At 45.7% G+C, this 13486-nt stretch overlaps 1 protein-coding gene across 1 annotated transcript in view; it reads right to left on the bottom strand.

The window, feature by feature from the left end:
• Positions 1-6815, bottom strand: part of SUN2 (Sad1 and UNC84 domain containing 2) — a 29575-nt gene extending 22760 nt beyond the window's left edge. Inside the window, exons 1-2 of the mRNA XM_081929197.1 lie at positions 6608-6815; positions 3222-3388 (exon numbers count right to left, since the gene is read on the bottom strand). Of these exons, the coding sequence (XP_081785323.1) occupies positions 3222-3352 (131 nt within the window). The 5' untranslated portion in view covers positions 3353-3388; positions 6608-6815. The remainder of the gene's footprint in view (positions 1-3221; positions 3389-6607) is intronic.
• Between the last annotated feature and the right edge of the window lie 6671 nt (positions 6816-13486).

The following is a 13486-nucleotide window of genomic DNA, read 5'->3' as shown; positions in this document are numbered from 1 at the left end:
TTTGCATAAGCCTGAAGCCCTTGCCCTTCCCCCTCTCTGTTGAACAGATGATGGAACCCAAAGAGGGCTGGGTGAAATCAGGTTGGGGGCTCCCTTGGGAAACCCATGCTCTATACTGAAAACCCCAAAATATTCTCAAATTATGGGGATTATGGGGCATGCTTGATGCTCCAAGTGGGGAAAGGATCCTAGAACAAGTTTCTCTGTGGGTGGCTTTGTTCTATTCCTTTTCTTATGCCAGCACTGGAGCAATGTCTCAATCCAGGCACTTGTACACTCTATACATGTTTTGAACATATAACTGATGGACTGCAGATGAACTGGGGCAACCCAGAAGTTTAAAAGTGTGCTACGAGGCCTGAAGCTTTAAACAGGGCCAGACAGCCTTTTTTTGTGCAAGGGACACATTTTCTCAGGGACAATCTATTGGGGGGCTGCCTACCACTGGCCATCCAAACTACTGGAGGTTACCTCTCTCAATCCCATGCAGGTCTACTCAGAAGCAAACCCCACTGGGTTTGACAGGGTTACTCTCAAGTAAGTATATAAGAGAGCTTAATACAACAGATCAATACAGCTAATGTTCTGGAAAGCAAGCGAAAGCAACTCCTTTCTGACTTTAGTGTGCTATAAACACATTCTCAGATCCTTCCAGTTGTTCTGAAATTACATAGAAAGAGGGGAGACACACTTTAAGAAGCCAGGCCAAAAAAAAAAAAAAAGGAAACGAGGAAAGGAATAACCCCAGACAATATAGAAGAATGAGGCAATTTCAGGAGCCACAAAATTGATATTGAGGCCACAGGTTGCCCACCCGCACTTTAAAATTTCAATAATAACTTCACCAAACCAGTGGCTCATATTTGCTGTGGTATGATAGATACTTCCTGTCTCACCTCTCTGTCTGTAGATTAGGTGTGACGGCTCAGGAAATAGCCACTGAGGGATCAACAACGTGTTTCCATTACAGGAAGAAACCAGAACATGGTTTTTTCATGCAGAATTAGGAGAAATGCCCAGGGTAATACAGAGATATACAACTTTGCTGCTGAGTGCATTTTTAAATAGCACAAGCAGCTATTTCTGCCTGGCCTATTTTAAAAAATGATTTTTAAAAGTTGGGGGGAGCAGAGGCAGATGACAACATTTCTTAGCCACCTACGGATCTTCTGCAAAGCGAGAGAAGATGTGCTCAGCACACAAATAGACTGCTCTGCTTGCTCTTTCTCCCACCTCTTACTTCCTGCCTGCTTCCTCTGCAGCAGCTGCGGTTTTCCTGGATGGCTTAGCGGCTGCTCGTGGTGGAACAGGAAGGAAGGAGGAACGGAAGAGCCCTGCTGGACTAGGCCAAAGCCCCACCTAGTCCAGCATCCTTTTCCCACAATGGCCAACTAGATGCCTCTGGGACGCTCACAAGCAGCGCATGAATGCATTACCACCACCACCTGCCTCAGGAGTCATGCAGTAGCTACTCCTAGATGGAAAATGGGGTTGCCAATTGACTGGGGTGAGGGGGGGAGAGAAAAATCCTGACAAGCAATTTGCCTGAAAAACAATGACCACAGCTTCCCCTCACCCATTTTTGTAAACTGAACTTCTTTGGTCATGGGGAACCTGTGGCTGTGACCTGTTTTTGGACTCAAACTTCAAGAGAGAGAGAGAGAGAGCGCACAGGATAGTGGTTTGAGTGTCATTGCACTTGTCAGTCAGCTCTTCCACCTTTCCTCCTCCTCCTCCTTTACAGAGGACCAGTAAAAAAGGTTACAGCCAGCAAATAGAGGCCACTTCACATGGTGACAGGTGTGGTGCAGTGGTGAGAGTGTCGGACTAGGCTCTGGTTCAAATCCTCCCTCAGCCGTGAACCTTCTCTGGGTGACCTTGGAAACCATTTCTCAGCCTAACCTACCTCACAGGGTTGTTGTAAGGATAACATGGAGAGGAGGAGAGCAATGTATACCACCTTGACCTTCATGAAGGAAAAGTGGGGCGTAAAAGCAAAAATAGATAAATAAATGCAAGCACAGTGGGCACTTGTAGTGGCCAGCCCAAGTGACATCAGTAATGGCTAGCAAGCGACTGAACTCTCTAGCTGTAACAAGCAATAACTTTTTCTATTTTAAAGAGGATAAGTTTCTCTTTTTTCCATGGTGCATTCTGTGGCTGTTTTCTATGGCTCTTGCTTTTAACTAAGCCACCTTGAGTCCCATCAAGGAAAAAATATTTTCCCCCATGCTGTGCATTGTAGTGCTAAGCTACTGCTACTTTCTAAAAGTGAAACGTATAAAGCAGGTTTTGAAAATGGGCCCTGTCAAGTTTTATTTTCTTTCAAAGCAACGTAAGTTTCCCACAGCATAACCACCTATTTGTGCCAACTGACTGCTGCACTGTACATTCTATAAAAGGCTATGATGAACTCTAGTGCTACACTTAATTTTTAATAACACATTGAAGGGTCTTAAGACTTCTGCAATAAATACGATTTGTAACTTTGGAAATGTCACATCCAGCAAAGCTGAAGAACTAGAAAAATTACTTCTCCTGTACTGCAACCCTTCCTTTCTCCTCTAATCAAGTAATGTGCTGTGCATCAGACAAGGTGTGGCTATATTGCTGCTTGGGAAAAAACTGTGGAAACAGGGAGGGTTATCACAAATCAGATGTGGGAGAATGTGGCAAGAATTATACTGGAATTCTGCGTAGGAAGAGAATCAAGTTGAGAGTCTTCTAAGAACCACTTTGAAGGATGCAGACTCAGAGCTCTGGGCAATATAGCTGTGATTAATATTGCAGTTAAACCTGTTTGGGCCCTGCTTGATGTTAACAATAAATTTCCTAAAAATACAGCTGTGCTCAGATTTTAAATTCAACCATGCTTCAGATCTATAAATCTGAAATCCAGTTTGAGGTCCGAATACAACTTTCAGTGCTGAAAATTCTCAACCAAATGTCTAAAAGCAAAATGTGATTTTTCAAAATGCAATATCTATCTAATTTGTGAATTTGGATTGCACCATGCAAACTGCTATTAGTTTCTCCCACAACACAAAATGCCTCTTCCTATCCCCAGCTCATGCCAGTTACATATCACATGCAACCCTTGGATGTGAAAGGCAGCAATAACAAGCTAATGTTTATAATGAGCTGCAGAGAAACTTGGCAGTGCATCAACATTTAGGAGGGAGGGAAAGGTGTGGGTTCACTTTTGCTTTGTTCTGACTTACCTATCAGAGCCATCTTTATATAGGATGTGCTGACTACCCAGCAATGAACTCCCTCCACTATTACTGATGTTGTCATCATCTTCATTTTGGTAATAACGAACAGTTCCAAGGCGCTGGCTTCGTCGGGACATGGTCAAAGGAAAACCACCAGACCTTTGTCAAGATACCTGGGGAAGCAATAGAGAGAAGAGAGCATAAGGTCCACAAACTCAGCAGCTGGGACAGCCACAGTGACATTTCGCACTGTGCAATTAAAGCACACAGCTTCCCCCAAATAAACTTGGGAAATGCAGTTAAGCCTTACAGAGCTACAATTCCCAGCACTCTTGAAAATCTACAGATCCCAGAATCAGGCTCATACAGAGCTAGTCTGGGGTCCAGGACTGGAGTCTTGTCCTTGGCATGACAGCATAAATTTTAGAGATGTAGCAAGAATATAACAGCCACCCTGATGGATCACAGGGTTGGAAAGACCTTGGGGTCATCTAGATCAGGGGTGGGAAAGCTTTTTCAGCCCAAGGACCACTTTTCCTTCTGGGCAATCTTCCAAGGGCCATATGCCAGTGGTGGGTGGGGCCAGAGGCAAAAGCGGGCTGAATAACTAAATGAAAAATTTTCATTTTGACAGTAGGCTAGTTTCTACACACTCATAGAACCCTCTCTAGCTTCCACCCAGTTGAGTAAGTGGCAATATCAGAGTTCATGGCCACATTCCAGACAAAAACATTTGGGATTTAATCACATACTAACAAGTTTAGGCTGGTATGTGTGGGAGGTTTCCCACAACAAACCCATTTCCTCCCCCAAATCAGACCTTTTGTGATAAGGAAAGCAATGGAAAAATACACTGGGCTAACACTTGCTTTGACAAAATGTCATCTGACCTCCATGCAAGCGGATCAGAATGAATGCTCCACAGCTCATCTGAAAACACTCAGTAAGAGGGTAACTGATGCAGATCTACTCATTCTACTTGAAACAGGAGGATTAGGGGCATTGCTACTTGTCCAGCAGGCAGCATTGCGACCTGAGATTTGGAAGTCCCTGCTACCTTACAGGCCCCTTCACTAGAGCCTCCGTCTGGCTGGCCTGAGCACGTGAGTTCAACTTTCTAACCAGCAGACATATGAATCACATGCTCCTTTTCAGAGCACCAGGAGCCAAAACTTGGCAGAGAGCTGCAGAGCTCTTGGCCAAGAAAAGAACACATGTCCCAGGCCAGCCAAGGAGAGAGCCATCTCAGACTTAAGTCAGGCTCATTTAGGTGACCCTCTGGCAGCGGCTGTATTTATACACCACCAGGCAGCCGCCCTGCAGATTTGCCTGCCAAGATGCAAAACAGTCCGAACAGCAGAAACCTAGCCTGACTCTGCTCAAATATCCACCCCTTATACGGTTATAAAGTCTGCCTCCCTGGCTCTCTACAATCACAGCAACAAGCAAGCAGTCACCAGGCTGTTCATAGGCAACCACTTATGAAACTTCAATAACAAAACCAGTCAAATCTCGATCATGTTATGCCAGCCTGCGTTTGTAATCCTGCACCACAGCTATTCTGGGAGATGCGGCCAATTCTCTTCAGGGCTACATTGGCAAAACGGCGCCCTGACAGTTCACATGCTTGCCTGCAGAAGATCCCTTTCCCTGGATCCTTGTAAAAAAATTAAAAATAAACCCCTTCCCTCCACAGAAGCAGGATGCTCAAGCTGTTCCTGTACTTGCCTAGAACTATACTGAAAACAGGGCTTATTATGCTCCACACACCCCTTTCCATCATTTTACAGCAGCCCACATGAGACTCCTCCCCACTCCATGTGGGCGCAAAGTAAAGAGGCATTTACATCAAATCCCAAAGAGCAAAAGAAAAGTACAAAGGCATCTGTTCAGTGCTATTAGGAAACAGCACTTATCCCTGGGGGGATACAATAGAAAGCATGTATGCTAACTCCAGGGATCAGTTTTGGCCTCCTTTCAGAACAGGAAGGGGAAAAGCAGCAGATTATAAGGGACCTCTGTCAAGTTACTTCCTATGCATGTGCCAAACTGTCTTGCTCCTTCCTTTCTTACCAAGTTTCACCCCCACCCTCCCCAATAAGGAGAATGACTGAGAAATCTGGGGGAAAGGGAGTCCTTTCAGGGCCCAGTTCAGGTTTTTGCAAGGGCAAGAAGAACGAACAAGTCCTGAAACTTGCTCCCAATGTAAAGGCTGACTGTCTAACCTTGGAACACACGCAGAAGCCACTGAACAAAGTATAATGGCAAAGGCTGTCAGTACAGTACAGCAGTTAGCATGTCAGACAAGGACCTGGGAGACCAGGGTTCAAATCCCCACTCGGCCATGAAGCTCACTGGATGACCTTAGGCCCATCACTGCCTCTCAGCCTAATCTACTTCTCAGCCTAGTTTGACCCTGTAACCACTACAACACACTGGCCGTCTTGACAGGAACTGAAGTCCAAAAATGCCCATTGTCATCTGCTTCCCCATCCTGGTTGGACAAGGACTAGTGGTAGCGGCGGGATTTTGTTCAAATCCTGTCATGAAGTTACCTGGGTGGCCTTGGGCCAGTCACTTCACTCTTCCAGTCCAACCTACCACAACAGAACTCAGGGTGCCATTTTACCCTCACAAGTTCTGTATGGGGAAGGGGTGGAGTAGCAAATATAATAAATAAAAACACTCTTCAAAAAAGTTCTGTTTCCCCCCCTCACTAATAATGAGCCACCACTGAAGTTGGGCTTTCAAGTGGATATGAACCTCCCTCTCCACCCCCTTTAAAATTCACCACTAGCAACAACTCTCTCGCTTGTGGACTGTGTGCCCTCAGACGCCCTCCCATCAGATGTCAAGAAAATAAACAACTATCAACTTTTAGAAGACATCTAAAGGCAGCTCTGTTTAGGGAAGTTTTTAATGATTGATGTTTTATCGCTTTATTGTTATTAATATTAATAGTCTGTTGGGAGCCACCCAGAGTGGCTGGGAAAATTCAGACAGATGGGCGGGGTATAAATAAAATAATAATAATAATAATAATAATAATAATAATAATAATAATTCCCTTCAGCCCCTGCCAGCACGGCCAATAGTCAGGGGCGATAGAAGTTGTAGTCCTGAACTTTATGGAGGGCGGGCACCAGGTTGGCAAGGGCTGCCGTTGCAAGTTACCGGTCGCAGGGCTAACGGTTTCTGAAGGGACCACTCAAAGCCAATTACAAACAGTAAAAGAAAGAGCGAGCGGGACCCGGGAGCAGATCTGAGGGGGGAAATAAAAACGGGCCAGTCGAATGAAGCGTCCTGAGTTACCCGCAGCCGGCGGCCACGCGGGGAGGGCGCTGGAGGGAGGGCGTCTTCAGGAAGTCCCACCCTGCTCCCTATTCCCCTACCCGCTTCGCGTTGCTCCCTGCAACACCCTCCTCCGGCGGCGGCCCCTGTCTTCCAAGAGAAAGTCCCGGCGAACTCGAGGAGCGTTACACCCACGGAAAACATTCCCGGGATGGGGCCGCTCCCCTCCTTCCCCCTCCTCAACGCGTCTCCCTGCCAAGGAAAAGTCCCTCCGATCTGCCGCAGCTGCCAGTGCCTCGCGAGGACAACAACAAAAGCAGCATGCGCGAGGCGGGACGTCGCTGCTCCTTGCAAGGACGGGGCGGGGAGGGGGGGGAAGAAGCCGAGAGGTAAACGGAGAGACAATTCGGAGCGTCTTTTCATACTGTTGTTTAAACGGGGGACATTAAAAGAGGCGGCAGAGAAGGAGAAGAAGTGGCGCTTTGTTCCGGGCCAGGGAAAGAAATCAAGGCAGGGCGGCTGAGCGCGAGGGGGGCTCGCCTGGGGAATGGGGCGGGGAGGACTTGGGGCAGCAGCACAAGGGGAGCTTGACTCTGGGGCAGAGGAAAAAACAAGACGAAACAAAAGGGCGCCACCTTTTTTTCTTCTTCTCCGGTCTCCTCTTGTCCTCTGCCTCTCCAAGCCGGGGTTCCTCCTGAAGCGCACAAACTTATCCCGCAAAGCGCCCGAGATGCCGACAACAATAAGGATGGGAAATAAAAACCCCCAAGAGCCCTTTTGCCTCGCGGGGATGTGCGCGAGGTCAGCTTGGTGGATCTTTTTTGCAATTAATTAAGTTAATCCTCAGGAGCTGCCGCCGGTCCCGCCTGCTCCGAGCGCTAAAGAGAAGCCGCACGGCGACAATATGGCCCGGGTTTTGTGTGCGTGCGTCTGTCAAATCCCAGCAGCGGGAGCTTATTGGCAAGAGCCGCACCTGACCCGCGCCGTCAATCTCTCCCGACGGCCTGCGCCCATTGGAGGGTTTGAACAAAAAGCACGCGTCGGGCCCGCCTCCTCGCCAGCTCCCTTTCCTGGCTTCAGCTGCCCGGTTGCGTAAGAGGAGGTCGGCCCCGGCGGCGGGTTAAGCTGCGACAGGCGGTGGCTCCGCCCTTCTCCTCCGCCCCGCCCCTTGGAGCTGAGAAGTATTAGGAAGGCAGACGCGGGGAAAGCGCCTCTAGCGGGCAGAAATTACAATAAAACACTGTAATAGTAATACAGTATTAAAAAAAAATCCTCGAAGCGATTGTGGGGAGCGTTGCTCTAATGTGGAGCTCACGCAGCATCCTGTCAATAAAGCATGTTAAAAGTGGAGGGGGGGGTGTAAGATATAAATACTGGTCCCCCAGGACTTAAGTCCTAGGACTCCTTCTGATATAAAGTCTGGGCAAAGTTGATGAAGCAGCAGTATTTTATTGAAAATACACACTTGCAAGGTGGATGACCTGAAAAAGCAGGCACACACCAAAACATGAATATATATAAACCCCTTTTCCTGAGCGCAAGTCCCTCCTTCGCCGCCCACTAAGAAAGGGGCGTGCGAAGTTTACACCTATCGCGTCTGCCTCTTCCATTGCAATGTCAAATCCAACCCCCATTCCCTTTCCCGTTCCCCAAAGCCCCTTATATACTGTTTTTAGCAATACAGTAAAGCCATGTTCCTTTATTTCATTGAAGCATGTCAATATCTTGTTTTCTTGGTGTTCTTCTTAACCTCAATTTCTGCAAAAGCATATAACACCTGTTCTTTCTGCTAGCATCTTTAACCACAATTTGTTCCACAAGCTATATTAGAAAGTCCCCAGATAAAAATCCCTCACCATTATAACCATATGGCCTTATTACTTTTTTAAAAAAGCAATTATGTAATAAGAGCAACATTTGTTTTTAAAAGGCAGTAAAAAAGCAACATAAATTATTTCTCTCAGGGGAGAAGAGATTTTTGTTCACCTTTGGTGCCTCAAGCTTCCGGACAGATTAAAAGAAAGGACTTCTTTGTACAGTGGATAGTTAAACTATGGAACTCGCTTCCACATGAGGCAGTGATGGCTACCAACCTAGATAGCTAATTAGACAAATTAATGGAGGAGCAGAATAACAGTGGCTACTAGCCACAATGGAGGCAGTAAGCTTCTGATAGCAGTTGCTGGAAGCCACCAGAGGGGAGAGTGGTCTTGTGCTCAAGTCCTGCTTGTGGGTTTCCTCCAGGCCCCTGTGGTTGGCCACTGTGAGAATAGAAGCCTTAAATGCCACCACTGCATGGGACACTGTTTTCACTTAAGCACAACTAAATGAATGGAATTGTTTTATTTAATTTATGATGTTTGCAAGTCCATCAGCAATTCCTGTTATCCCTGAAGCACACGTTTGTGTGGCCAAAAGAGCAGGGGAAGAAAATAAAAAGTATAATCAATAACCAGCTTGCAACCAATAATGTATAATTTGCACAGAGACTAGGCATGGATTCCCTGTGGCAGCCCATCTTATAGAAATACCCAGGTACCAAACCTTGATGACTTCTAGGAAGAACAGAGGGAGAAACCAGGAATGTTATCTGGGTTCTGCAGGCTATTGTGGTATCATCAGAGCTGGCCCACCCATTATGTGGAGGCCTCAGGTGGCAGAAGCGCATGAGACAGCATCCCACTCACCCCACCGCTTCAGGAGCACTGAATTTCAGTGAAAGGGGGACGTTCCAGTGGTGGGCTGGGCCAGGTGGCCATAGATGTGGCACGGTAGGAGTGGGATAGGCAGTAGCCAGTATATTCCTGTTTCGTCTCAGCTAGTGAAAGGGATGGGCACCCTGGGCTATCATAAATACATAAATATATCAATTACACCCCTTTTCTGACTCCTGTTTGCATCACTTCTTTCCTTAGAAAAGCAGCTTTTGCAGCATGTACAGTGGTACCTCGGGTTAAGTACTTAATTTGTTCCAGAGGTCTGTTCTTAACCTGAAACTGTTCTTAACCTGAAGACCACTTTAGCTAATGGGGCCTCCTGCTGCCGCCACGCTGCCGGAGCCCAATTTCTCTTCTTATCCTGAAGCAAGGTTCTTAACCTGAGGTACTATTTCTGGGTTAGCGGAGGCTGTAACCTGAAGCGTATGTAACCTGAAGTGTATGTAACCCGAGGTACCACTGTATATGCAGAATAATTGTGTATCATTGGTGGGCTCCTCCAGAGGACCTCTTTAGTAAGCAATTGGCCTGAGTTGCTTGCACAAAGCTTACACAGAGTAGAGACTATACCCAGTCCTTATTGAGCATTTGTTCCAATTTGTTTGCAGGGCAGTTATATAGCAATGAGCATTCATCTTGATTTGCTTGCGGGATGACAAAGCACTTTAATCCACTTTAACTACACAAACCTACATTTCTGTTATGTGCTCGAATCCCTCCTGGAAAATAGTGACAGTCTGGAGGCAACCAGGATATAGTCTGATAGGACTATTTCATACATACATACATACATCATTTTATTTCTATTTCACCTTTCCATAGTTAAAACCATGTGCTGCCAAAAGAGAGAGGTGGGCAGGAATGAGATTATGTTCAGTAACTAGGATTTTCCCCAAACTATTAAAATGTTGCAGGTGTTGTGCAAAGATTTTTAAAATGATACAGGAGCTGCCTCTGGATTTACAACCAAAAACACATGGCACAAAAGGAAAGGGGTAGGGGAGAGAAAGAAAATGAAAACAAGGAAACTTGAGCACCAAAAAAATCTTCCCAGTAGCACAATGACCAAGTAGAATGGCCGCTAAAAACAGTTTCATTAGGAGAGGCACAAAACAGTAGGTGATCTGAACCAATGGATGAGTTTTGCGGCCTCACCTCTTCCTCAGCTACAGCCAGATGGAAATACATATTTGTTGTAACAACCTCAATTCTCTCTTCCGTTAGAGCAGGATGAGATGAAAGGGCAGAGACAGGAAATGTAAATTGCTTAGTATGCCCTTCATGTGTGAAGGAACTGCTGTAAGGACCTGTTCTGCAGTCAGTGCTGAGGAACTAACAGGTTGCAGAGCAATCAGAAGGACCCATTTGTGTGCTGGGTACTTCCCAGTACTAGTAAAATCCTGGAACAAACATAATCAACTGGATTACTACACTAGTGCACTCATTACTAGCGCTCTCTCCTGTCTATTCCTTCTACTGGTGTACCTGGATAAGTGCAGCCTCAATCACCTTTCCTTCCTGTTTAGAATCCAAAATTATAGCCATTAATCCTCAACGAGCAAGGCAGATTTATTTAGTTCTTCTAATCTGGCAGTGTGGCAATCTATTCCATTGCTACAAGGAGGAGAGAGAACACCTAAGCACAGGCCTGAAGTTAACACAATCTAAGAAAAAAGCGCAAACCCACAACAGTTTTAAGCAGTACTTTGTTCTCCCCACTCCAGCTACTCTCTTGGCATGAAATGATGCTAGAGATTAGAATCTAACTCCCTCTAGTGGAACTAAGAGAGAATTTATTGTGCTGAGCCTTGAATAATAGAATTGTAGAGTTGGAAGGGAACCTGAGGATAATCCAATTCTCTGCAAAGCGGGAATATGCAGCTTTCCCATACAGGGATCAAACCTGCCACCTTGGCATTATCAGCACCACATTCTCACCAACTGAGCCATCCAGGCATACTAATATGATGCAGGTGGATAAATAGGATTTCCATTTAAACTGTATGTAATTTAATTTTAAAATGTATTATTTGGTGGAATGAAATGGTAAAAGATTGAGGGAAATCACCCTAGGCATGTGATGGGCATGTCCTCTCTGTTTTCTACAAATGGTATCAGAATGGTGTTGGAAATGTGTTCTCTCTGCCCTTTCCCCCTTTAATTCTCCCCATGCCAAAAGCTTAATGATCCTTAGTGCAAAGTCCTATAATCCCTGGCTAATAAACACAAGGGAGCCCTCTGTTGCAGGAGTGGGGGAGGGAAGACAGGGGCAGAATAAACATAAAAATAAAAGAACTAAATGGAAATGTACATTTCCTGCGCGCGCACGCGCGCGCACACACACACACACAATAAGCTTCCATTTGGGCCATTGTGAATATACCAATATATATTAAGGTGTGCATGTACAGGAACGGAATATATGTGCACATGTCCAAAACAGAAGGCAGAGGAGGAATATTTGAGGGGAGGGACAGAAATGCAGCCCACCACATACATTGTGTCAAGATCTGCCCACTGGTGTGGAAGACAAGTAGTGGCATAGCAGGTAAAGGACCCCTGGATGTTTAAGTCCAGTCAAAGGTGACTCTGAGGTGCAGTGCTCATTTTGCTTTTCAGGCCAAGGCAGCCAGCGTCTGTCCACAGACAACTTTCTGGGTGGCATAGCAATCAATATCCATGACTTAAAAAATGGGAATGGGTTGAAGCTAACGTGCAAAACATGTGCAAAGAGAAATCCAATCCTTATGATCTGTTTACAGTAGAAGATCCCAATCTGGAAGTGCCCCAAAACCAAGAGGTAAATCTCACAATTTCTTGAAATGCACACATTTCCTGACATTTCCCCACAAGTTAGACTGTACATCTCTCTGCAAACATCCATCTGTGACATGGTCAGAGCTAGGCATGATATTAGAGGGAAAGCTAAGAGACATTGTTGTGGAACTGCCCTCTGCCGTATTGTTCCCACTCAGTCAGAACCATTCTGCAGTTCATCCTGCAATACAACAGAATGTGAAAATACATCTTTACACTGCATCAGAACAATTTCCCATCTAACCCAGGGATAGGAGAGATGGTGTAAAATTCTAATTGTCATGTGGACTTGGGCCAGAGCTTCATAAGTGTGTGAGAGTGTAAGGTAAGGTTAAAGTAAGGGAGAAGAGCTGTGTGGCTGTTTGTCTATATATGAGAGTGAAGAGAAGGCTGTTTGTGATGCTGAGCATAGGGGAGACTGTGTCTGTGAGAGAAAGAGACTGTGTGTGTGTGTGTGTGTGTGAGAGAGAGAGAGAGAGAGAGAGAGAGAGAGGAGGGGGCCTACAAACATAATTTTTATCGCACATTCATGATGATATGTGTTCATTATGCTATTGGAGCAGTCACACACAATCCCACTTTCCATACAGTTTGCACCTGGAAAAGTTATGAGATTGTGAAACTGCCTCATTTCCAGTCTGTGCATATCCTGTAACTTCCTGCTGGAATCCTGTAATTTTTTATGCCACAAATGTTTCACCCAATTTTTGTCCCACTTTTGTTGTGTGGTAGCTACTATGGACAGCAATGATGTGGTAGCACTGAGATAGCATTGCAGAACAAACTAAAGCAAAATAAATCCACCATTAAGGCACTATTATTGTGTCAAGAATATGTTTCAGAATACACTCACAATAAAACATCAGTCAGGAGGAGGGCCCTCCCGGGGGGGGGGGGGCGCACTCAGACAGGCAGTCCTTGAAGCTGAAAGGTTTACCTTCCCTGCTTTACTATAACAGAAAGTAAAAGAAAAGGTTATTCAGGAAAAAGAAAACAAACAAATGCAGCTCCATTCAATGCAGTTTCTAATCAGAAGTAAGTTCCACAGTACTTAGTGAGGCTTACTTTCAGGAAGGTTTGCACAGGATTGCAACCTCAGACATAACACACCCTGCGCGCGCACACACACACACAGAGAGAGAGAGAGAGAGAGAGAGAGAGACTGTGATTTAAGACACTGCCCACCAGCTTGAACCGTCAACGCTAAATAAAAGTGCATGATGACCTACTAATCTTCAGGGACATTTAGTTCTCTCATAACAAAGCGAACCCTCTCTACTGCCACATAAGCAGGATTAATTCCAGAAAGTTGACCTCCAAACTACAGCTCTTCTCCATCATTCTTCATTTATAAGAGAGATTTCCCAATCTACTAAATAAGACTTGTGTGGTTCTGAGACACTCAGGCTTTGGTCGCGCTGCGAATTGGAAAAGACCCGAGTCACA

This window comes from Podarcis melisellensis (assembly GCF_964234715.1).
Source record: "Podarcis melisellensis genome assembly, chromosome: 10".
Taxonomy (NCBI): domain Eukaryota; kingdom Metazoa; phylum Chordata; class Lepidosauria; order Squamata; family Lacertidae; genus Podarcis; species Podarcis melisellensis.
This window is presented reverse-complemented; position numbering and strand designations above follow the sequence as displayed.